Genomic DNA, 10,711 nt, shown 5'->3' with positions numbered 1-10,711 from the left:
GCTCACTGAATTGCCTGCTGCCTGATACCAGCAGCTAATTCCCATCTTGAACTCTGTCACAGAAGCTGCAAAGCTCCCTGAAACCGACTTGCTACTGTTGAGCACCAAGAATTTCTACAAGCACCAGATACATTGTGGTTCTGTTCTCCTGATCCTTCCCCAAAGGCCCTTAGTGAAATTGTATGACCCTCCCTTTGTGCTGAAACCAAGTATCCTTGAACTAGTGAGATGAATTACTTTACCAACTATCCTCCTGTCAGTATCCAGAGTGCATCCCCTTTCCTTCTTTGAAACTGTCTGTCCGCTGCATTTTTTTACAGGGTGGGTTGTATTTCGTAGTTTGCTAGAACTGTCTGTTGTGATAATAATAAAGTAGGTATGTGTATACAACTTTGACTGGACAGTCCCTTTTATCATTGGGTAATAATTGTATTCTCGCTGTGCAGCAGCTACCGGACGATCAATGGCTGTGCAGAGATAAACCTTCCATTCTGTCCACGTTACCAATTGGACAGGGAGATTTATAATTGACTTGTGTTTCCAATCTGTTAGGATCCCTTTTGGTGTACCAGAAGTGTGGGGCTGATTGATGGTTCAGAAACTGATGTTCATCCCTGGACCACTGGCACCCCAGAAGTTAATTTGTCTGCAAACTAGCATTATTGTTCAGGACCGCATTTCTTGCCACAGCTAAAACAGTTCATGGATCATATTAGAAAGCAGAAGAAACATAGCATATATTGCAGTGAACATGCTATGTCTCTACACTTTGCAAAGCCCTATAGAGTTGCGCTAAATCACAGTTCACCATACCATTTCGATCACATGTTTTATAACTGCCGTCACAGTGTGCCTGGGGGATTGATTCGCAGAACGTTGCTTGTGGTTCCGTGCAAAGACGATTTGCCCCACCTGTTCGATCTGAACTTGAGGTGGACCAATGCTGTTACGCATGTGGTTGCTCTCCTTTGGTAATAGCCAAGACAAACTTGAAAAAACATAAAATTAAAAGACTGTCCAGAGGAATTGAAATTGTTTCAAATTGATTCTAGGGTTCCCAAAAATGTGCTAAGTATGAGTTCTTTTAAGGGTGGCCTTCCCCCTTGCACATTGTTAATTGTGATCTCTTCCAGGTATTTCTAGGCTGGCTCCTCCTAACATTGGAAAACCTCTGCCTCTGTCTATTAGCGCGTGGGCATCACTATCGTTAATCGCTAAGCACGTTTATGTTCATCAAATAGTTTTATCAGTCAGCTAGTAATGTACCTCCTATGAATTGTACTTCAGTTGTTTGACTGCACTTCCTGTGTCCTCCCCTCTTGTCCCCTTGCACCCACACCCTGTGTCTTCTTTGCTTGAGTGAAACAATTAAGGTTTAACTGTTAGGAGCTCCTTTTAAATGAGTCCTGTAATTCGGCGGGGGGGGTTGCCGTTACGTTAACACTTCAACGTAAATTGTTCCCCGCTGCCAAATTGTGATCAATTTCATGGATAAGTGTAAAGGTGCAGGGCCAAAGGTGGCTTTCAAGCCTTTTGCCATGCACTTTTGGATGCCGCTGTGCAAATTGAGTAAACACTGCCTGCTATGTACGGTTGAAAATGCATGCGCGGCGCATATGCTGGAGTATTTGTATGGTAGAGAGGAAGGGAGCAGTGGAAACACAAGTTGCGTTTCAGCCATTCCTCTCCGCCATACAAATGAATCAAAGTGTGGCGTGGCATGAATGAACGGCGTAAAAGCCTTACGTAAGTCTTTTACGCCTTTCATTCATGTTACACCACAGACCAAAATTAGCTACTTAGTGTTATAAAACATCAATAAGATAAAATAATAATCATCACTATTTTGTTGTAGTCGCAATTATAAATATATGTATTTCAAAAGAGAGGTTATGCTCGCAGTCAACTATTCTTATGAACATAATAAGTATATATACAACACAACAAGGAAAGGTGTAAAAAGACAATGATCAGAAATCCATGTATGTGTTCATCTTTTAGAATACCGTTTAACATGGTTGCATAATTGCTCCAAGTGCCATATGTTCCCATAGTAGCATGTAGACTTAGCTAAAGATATGTTTGCATAAGTTCACCTTAGCAGAATAGACCACCATTCAATCATCTCATTTAAACTTGTGAGATGGGAATTACATTTTAAAATCCAAAGTTTTTTTTTTGTTTTGTTACGTATGGTGTTGCCAATTTGGTGTGCCCTAGGTTTAAAAACTTCTAATATAGTCCATTCTAGGTTATCTGCACTGTTTTTTTAACTTTATTTTTACACAATTGTTCACTAGGGGTTCATTCTCTGTCTTAGGGCGGATCCTTGATCTTTGTTCCCTAGAGACTTTTATTCATCAATCCCTTTTTTTCTCTATATATTTTTTGACATGGACATTGTATTAAAGGATGTTGGGAGGTTTGCAGATAGAATATTCACTAGTGCATTGGTGAAATTTCCATATCAAAATGTGTCAGTCCATTTTAGAACAAAAATAAAGTGGTAATTGCTGGAAGGTTTACAATTAATCTCAACCTCTTGCATTGCTCTGGGCAACCCTCCAGACCATCGTTCTTCACATGCCAAGCCATTAAAGAAAGGGCAAAGACCATATGCAAATCAGACTAGATCCTTCTCCAAAAGGGGCAGTCCAGCCCGAACTACTAGGTCATATCCCTACTGCATGATACCACAAGCATCTCCAGAAATGTTTCGGCCTCATCGGACGTCATCTGTGAGAAGTAGCTTGGGTATCAAATCCAAGCAGGCACGGGACCCACTTATTGAAATACCCATTCTTCTTGGGATGACTGTAGCAGAACAAAAGAGGTGATGCCAGTGGCTCAAAATCTTCCACCAATCACTTTTATGGTTACAATCCTTTTTTGAAAAGGAAAAATTACTGCAAGAGAAGCACTTGGGCGTTATAGAGATAGAAACGTATTGATCTATTAACTTCAAGTATATAGAAGTTAATAAAACATATATGTAATAAGCAAACAATTAGCTACATACTTCAGACAATGTCAAATCATTGAAAAAATGTTAGTGGTCAAAAAAGTACAAAATATAAACATCAGAAACTTATGATTGGGTAGAATGAATGCGATATGAATGCAGCTGGAATGAATGCTACTTAAAAGAATGATACTAGTTTGTCGTGGTCGTCAATTGAAATTCTTGTAAACATTGAACTTTGAATTAAAATATTAAAAATGATTTAGAATGATGTATTTCTTTCTTTTTAGATCTTTCCTTGTGGTGTTGTACGTATACTTTTTACATGTATACGACTAGTTGACCGGGAGCAAAACCTTTCTTTGGAAAAACATGTATGATTCCCCAGCTTCTGTCATAGAAGGGAAACCCACTATTGTATGAAAGTGCAATTAGAAACATAGCCAGACATTTGACGTTGACAAGTGATCACCAAGAAAGCCTGCATAGTCTGTTCCTGCCACAGGCACAAGGCATTCATTGAGCAGGCTACGCTGGGATATCTATGAAACAAGTGGAAGCCTGTGCTTGCAATTATCAGGGAGCATTGTCGGAATCAGATGATTCTAATCACGGCTAAATAAAAATGCACCCGTTCATCAGCGTTCACTTCCCTCTCCATTGTTTATCAAAGCTTTCCTAAGAGCTCCGGGGGCCGTTGCCCTTCTACCGGACTTCAGATTCTTGGAAAACCATTGACCCAAATTCCATACGCCCCGCATGTCGTGATCGAATCTACTGCCGCATCCCATTTCTAATGCATGTAATAGTCAGGGGCAAAAGAAGAACCCGGCTGACACTTTGCACTGCTGAAATGCACGTTGCACCGCTCTCTGAATCAGGGTGTTTGCTGGCAGTGCAAAGTCACTTTGCACCGTGCTAAAAGTTCCATGAATTGGGCCCTTAATATTAGTTGACTGCGTGATCCCCATCACAAGACTTGACCGTGTAGGTGGATTACATCTTCCTCATCATAAGCAATGCATTTTGGGGTTCTATTTCTTATGTCCCTTTATGTACATCCATCCACACAGTACCTGTTTGCGCTTCTTACTCTGCAATGCACAAAAGCAAGGGAAGGGAGAGCCTACACTATTTATGACTATCTGTGATAGGAGCATGAAACTTCTGCCTAGCTCATCTTCCTGGTTCAAACCCTGGGAATTGGGAAATCGGGATAGGTTGATTGCCATAATCAATGAATAAACAATGGCTTATTGTACCCTATTCGGGCTGGCTGCTGCCTTCAAACATGTTGTTATGTTATGTTCTCTTCTCTATAGCATTTCATTTCTGTGTCCATCCACTATGTGTTATGCACCATTCAGCGGCCCACTATCTATCCTGCTAATTTAAGGCCCCTGACTCAGGACTGCCCTGTAGTCTGTTATTTGATTTTGAAAATGTTTCTGGGTGAAACGCCACTCAGCCTAAATATAAAGAATAAACACAGTACATATTCTGTTAGCTCACTTTTCCACTTCCAAAATTACCACTTGACTCGTTCTGCCAAAGAAAGCTGATGGTAAGATTTCATAGAAAGGAAAGAAAGACTCCAGAGCCAGTGAGCTATACGCTAATTGGCACATTTGCTTTATTCTTTGAAAACAAACTGGGGGGTTCGATTTTTTGTTAAATTCATTCCATCACATTGAAGAGGAAGGGGAATAAAAAATAAACAGACGGTTTTGAATTTACTTGATAGTTTTGAAAACTCCTAAAGTTAACGGAACATTGCACACATTGTAACAGAGAGAGGGGGAGAGAGAGGTAAGAGCGCACAAGCGCGCCAGAGGAGAGGGAGATAAGAACGAGCACGCGCCAGAAAAGGACGTGGATACAGTGCAAGAATATCTCCAAAATGATTGGCTCAGACCATACTGTAAAACTTGCCATTGACAACACCAAGAAACACTTAAAATGTTGAAGCCACACTGTTTGACTGAAAACTTTCCTGCCTTATACATGTTTTGCCACACAGAGAGGAGGACGGAGGGGAGGGCGCAAGGAAGAGGAGGAGGGATCCACGTGAGGGATAGGGCGAAGAGAGAGGGATTGAGGGTTGCAAAGTCATCAGAGAGGAGAGGGTCCTAGACATTTCTTCGTGTTCAGGCACTTTCTTGGTCTGCCTTTTTTTCTTCCCCTTTATCGCTTTCTTGCTGGGCACTTTCAGTGGGTTTGGTTTCTTCTACAGCTTCTGTGAAGAGACAGACATTAAGGGCAGGCATTAGGGTTACATTCATATATTCATATATGAAGAAGTACTTAAAACGGTTGCCTGCAATTGGTTTCGCTGATCATTAAGTTGAGGTGTTAATTCTGGTTACTTTTACATTTAGAAAATTAACAAGATTTACTTTTGAAGGTGTACTGACTAAATCGACCACCAAAATGTTCTCTGGACAAAGCATTACATAGTAGTACATACAAAGTAGAGGCCAATTACACAGCAAAGAATATTTTGTCTCATCCTAAGGTTGTGGATAGTGTGCAGACGTATTGTTGCTATGGGAATGATCATCTTCACAACTGGTATAGCGTGTCCAGTGCTGTTCTTCTGTCCCTTCCCTTTCCTCCATAACTATCCCCCTGGCTGCAGTTGCTTGAGTTTGGCTAGCGCGCGTCTGCTTCGCCTCTATCCCGCTTCCACACTGTGATAAGGGCATGGATATTCATGGCTGCAGATACCAGTCTTAGGCTCTGTCATTTCCATCCTAGGAAACTCTTGGGGCACTTATGCACAGGACTATATAGGACAACAGTCAGTTAGTGGGACTGTGAGCTAACGTAGGAAAGCTGTTTTCATTGACAGCAACATCCCAGCTCTACTCACCCAGACTGCAACATGCAAGTGAAGGCACTGTGTCAAATATGCTACTGTTGTCAGAGGTTCTCCTTTTGCTTATTTTACATATTAATGTTACCTTTGTGAAATTCAGCCATGGTTTGCGGGCCTTGAAGTAAGAACACCAATAACTTCAAAAGCCTATCTGAAGATTCTCAGTTGCCCTCACTGGCATCCAAGTAGAAAGGACTCTTGGATAATCAGTGACACTAGGAGTATCTTTTTTATCCATCCCCCAATGCCCTCCTTTATTGTGTTTTTGTTGTTGTTGTTGTTTGACTAGTAGCACAATGAGTACAATGTGGTGCTCTCCTAGAGCTCCCCACCCTCATACTGCACAGCTTTGAGCACTGTCATTAGAGGAGAAGCAATCAATGCCCCTTTGCACTTGAATTTTATATGCCAAGTAGAAAGCACAGCAGGTTGGTGAAACAGCACTCAGCGGAGAGGTGTGAATAGCCACTGGAGCCAATGTTCGATGATTTACCCTGCTGTACAGCATAAGCAGTGGTATAGGATGGCATATTGCAACAAGTATAGGTCTCCCTATGCCGTTGGGATTTTGCTGTATAGTATTTTCCGGAGTGATCATCTTGGTCCCCACTTCAACCTACAGGATTCATCCTGTGATGCCTCCATGTCATTAAACAGTGGTAATCTTCAACAATCATCTCCTTTACGTGTATTTTATTTTTTGTATCCACATTAGCCAAATTCTGGGAATTGCTGCTGCAGGTAAAATTGGTAAAATGAAATAGTTCTGAGGACAAACTCGTATTTTACAGTAGGTACTTAAAGCCTAGTGGGTTGGGGGGCACATTGGCATTCTTGGGCAATTGGTTGAGCCAAATAATGTCTTAATTATTCTAAACTTGTGTATCACAAAGTTCAGTCCCTACTAAATGACCAATGCTCGTAGGGAGAAACATACCTGTAACCTGTGTTTTTCACCCAATAAAAAATACACCCGAACCCCCAATGACCAGTTCTATTTTCATTTATTTTGTGCAGCTTTGCCAATCTACATGTGCAGCTGCTGCTCTCTCTGCTTTTTGACCACTCCCCATTCCTCCAAATAACTTGCATAGCTGCAGTTAGTTTCCCTTTAGGTGAATCAATGATGGAGAACAAATAAATAAATGTTGAGAGGTGGATTGACAGTAATCATTTTGCTGCTGACAACACAGAAGGGTGTTCACCCCCTGAAGAATGTCCTGAGACTTTCCTAATTGATTGAAAGGAAAGAAACATGTTGGGTTGTCCTTTTACTTGCTCTTAGTAATTGAATGTAACACTAGGGCTCATTTGTATGTTCGAGATTGTGCAGATTAATTATTAATATTTAGCACAATGCTGTGTGTAGAGTGCTAATAGTGTTCTGTGTGTGTTTTAAGTCTTTCTGTTTTGTTGTCCAGTTAACCAGCAATAGTAATGAATGCTTTGATCATTCAATCTAATAGATCGAAACCAGCACTTGGTTGCACAAGTCACTTAATCTATATGAAAAGTTGATTCTTCTGTATGCTATAAATACGATTCTATATGAACTGTATTGATGATGCTAATAAAAGGTATATATGTTTTATTATAATTGAGAATAGGGTAGCTGAATTTGTTATCTTAACTAGAACTGTGCCACTGTCTTGTATCATGAGCACCGCTTGACACACATGTGCTGGAGGTTTATTGCTTTAGAGAGAGGTGGATTATGGCATGACAGGTTACTGGATTCAGACAATCGGGTTCATTGTGTGTTGGGTAATCCGTGAGAACCCTGGGTCATGTCTGAGGTGTGCATGTGCACATGGAAACCACTGACGAAGTTCTGAAGGGCGTCAGAAGGATGCTCAAGGCAGCTCCAAGTTTCTCCAGTTTTAGAATCTGCTGTAAGGGACCTGGTTTACATCTGGGATTTTCACTGGCAACACCTTATTTGCTCGAGTGCACTTTATAAGGCATGAATATTGTGCGGATATCCTGAAAACCTGGAATGGAGAATGCTGCAGAGGACTGGACAGGAAGATGCATCTGAAGTATTCTCTTAAATTCACTGAAGTAGGTAGCAGTCATACATAGGTCAGTATGTGAAGTCAAATATCCAAACTTTATCCTTATTCTGGTTGAAGAGCATTTTAGGATTTGCTTTTCCTCCCACCCTATTTGCCCCACTCCGCTTGACCGGTTGAGACAGCTCTGTTAACCGACTGTTGCCCCCGTCCATGTTTATAAACTGCGGCAGCATAGAAGCGGCGTCTGTTAGTCCCCGCCGCGAACAATGAGAATACCACTTGGAAATGTATTATTTGTCTTTATATAACGTGAAGCCATTGGAAGCTCTCTTCACGGCACTAATTGTGTTGCAAAAGATGTCAGGGAGATGTAATTTAAAAAAGGACCATCAGTCTAGGGTCCCTATGTAGAACCGACATGTCTTTTTTGTGTTTCTGTACTGACGGCTCTGGCCCCCAGGCTTATGCTATTTTGTTTTGACATCTGCGTGGTCTCTTTAACTAACACCAATAGTGCTTTGAAACAGCCTTCTGATGGCTCGGTGCTATATATGCACAAATAAGACGTTTCCAAATGGTATTAACCTTCTTCAAGAGGAAGGAGCCAGCAGCATTGGGGGACTGAACCCCAAAGTGAATACAGTGTGGCTGGCGGTTTGCGTTACTAAGTAACTGTAGGCGTCCGGTCGACTGGCAGAGTGGGAGCATTTTAATGAGGTCATAGCTGGTAACCGATGCATAACATTGAGAAAAAGGCATCATTTTTGCATTATTTTTAACGATATGAACTGCTCAAATACATAATATATTTACTAAATTAAAATGTTACTAATTGTTATTAAACAATGGCAAGACGTAGAAGTTGCGCCTTTGTGTAAATAATATTCTGACATTAAAGAAGCTGGTATATATGCCTGCACTCATAGGTATATCATTTCTTTTGTTAAATATGTCTTCATGTTATCCAAACTATTTCTAAAGTATACCTGCAAGAGGAGGTAGCAGGTCACTTCACAAAATCAGAAATTACATTATAAGAAGAAGAAGCTTAAACAACACAAACCATACAGTGTGTTCTTTTTACCCAATACAATCCCCAGCCTTTTTTTTTTTATTATTCTTTGGTTTTCAACTTAAACCTTATAAATGTTAAACCCAGAATAAGAGAAAAAAAATAATAATTAAAACAGTTCAGAATGTTAAAACATTTCAACCGTATTCGAGATCTCCGTACACAACTTGTGTCCACCAAATTTATATTTTTGAAAGCTCCACATTCCTAAAGCTAATTACACGGCCTTCGCAGTTTTGACCATTAAAACGTCGTCATTCAGATGAATAACCCTTCCAGTTTAAACTAAGCCCCTTCTAAGGTCTACTTTTTCACACTTAGTTTGAAAAGTTCATTCACAAAGTTCAGCAAATCATGTTAAAGCAAATTTAACAAACCCAAAAGTCTTCCTTAGATGCCCTTCCCAGGAGGTTCTAGACTCTATTAAATGATGATAGGAGCAATAATGCAAGTGTGTGCACATCTGTAATGGCTTGGCTATGACAGTACTGTGTCTGTACTCCATTATTCCACTGGAAGGCAGCGCTGCCCTTCTTGCTCTAAAGTGAAAGAAGAACACGTGAAGGGGCACTCAGAACTTTTGGGAGCAATGCTGACATGTGCAAGGTGATAGTATAGCTTCATAGACCTGCAGCGAGGGCCGTACCGGGCGTTATGGGCTCTGAAGACCGAGTTAATGGCCAGAGTGAAGCGAGGGCTTTTAATGAGGTATGAGGGACCATAACTTCCGGTATCCCCCTCGTTGCAGGTTTATAAAGCTATTAGAACACCCTCACTGTTTAATTAAAGTTGAATGAATTAGATATGTTTAATTGATGTACCAAACATTTCAAAATGGTAAATAAATGTTGCAGAATGTTTTTGTACTTCAATTAAAATTGTTTAATTTTTTTTATATGGTGGTGTAAGGTGCAAGGGTGGGAGGAGTATCATAGTAAAGTGGAATCAGGTGTGGGTGTGCCTGCCCCCTGTTCTAATTAAGTTTACTTCAGGTGTGCTGCCCCCTACTACGCAAATGTCAAGCACTAGTTCCTCTACACAAACATGCAGGTTACTAAACTTCCACATGTACATACATTCCATTTAAAGCCACTAGATTTACTTACTGCACGTTCAGAAGTGGCTGCAACATTTACGCTCATTTCCTTGCTGAATACAAAGTGTTCCATACGTTCCCTGTTACTGTGCAGCTCATGTCATCCCCTTTCCATTTATTTCAAACACTGTGAAAGACTTTGGCTGTGAAAGCGTTTCCTTTGCTTTCATTTTTGTCAGCCTACATGGACACGTTGGTATAGGAACGTGCATTTCGGAACTCTTTCCGTTCTGGAATACACATGCAAACCAACGTCCACTTCGGTATTTTTCCCCGCCCGCCCACAGCTCTGCAACTCCTTTCAGCCCGAACTAAGGGCTGTAATCAATCTGCGGGTTATACCAGTGCGTATAGCCCGCAGATTGACCAATCCGCTTCACAGAACACACGCTAGGGTGTTCTAATATTAATTATTGTGTGTGCGTGCAAAGTTCTTCTTGCTGCTAGAGAACTGCATCTGAATATCGCACTGAGCGGCCGACAGGAGCTACATGAAGGTTCGGTTCGGTGGGTAGGTCAGGAAGTATTGAGATGAATACACATTAAGATAATTCTAGCAGAAGTACTTGATCCCTGCTGATGTCCACCTCATTTAATAAAAGAAATGAAGAAAATACTAATTCAAGATTGAGTACACACGTGGAGTCTTAGGCGTATGAACACATGGAGTCTTAGGCGTATGAACAAG

The 10,711-nt window shown here is 41.0% G+C and overlaps 1 protein-coding gene across 3 annotated transcripts in view; it reads right to left on the bottom strand.

Moving 5' to 3' along the window:
- Positions 1–4,571: 4,571 nt before the first annotated feature.
- Positions 4,572–10,711, bottom strand: part of GAP43 (growth associated protein 43) — a 283,328-nt gene continuing 277,188 nt past the window's right edge. For all 3 annotated transcript variants that reach the window (XM_069635907.1, XM_069635908.1, XM_069635906.1), the window contains one exon: positions 4,572–5,198. In XM_069635907.1, the coding sequence (XP_069492008.1) occupies positions 5,110–5,198 (89 nt within the window). In that variant the 3' untranslated portion in view covers positions 4,572–5,109. The remainder of the gene's footprint in view (positions 5,199–10,711) is intronic.

Source organism: Ambystoma mexicanum, chromosome 7p (genome assembly GCF_040938575.1).
Source record: "Ambystoma mexicanum isolate Mex_15411 chromosome 7p, UKY_AmexF1_1, whole genome shotgun sequence".
In the NCBI taxonomy this organism is placed as follows: domain Eukaryota; kingdom Metazoa; phylum Chordata; class Amphibia; order Caudata; family Ambystomatidae; genus Ambystoma; species Ambystoma mexicanum.
This window is presented reverse-complemented; position numbering and strand designations above follow the sequence as displayed.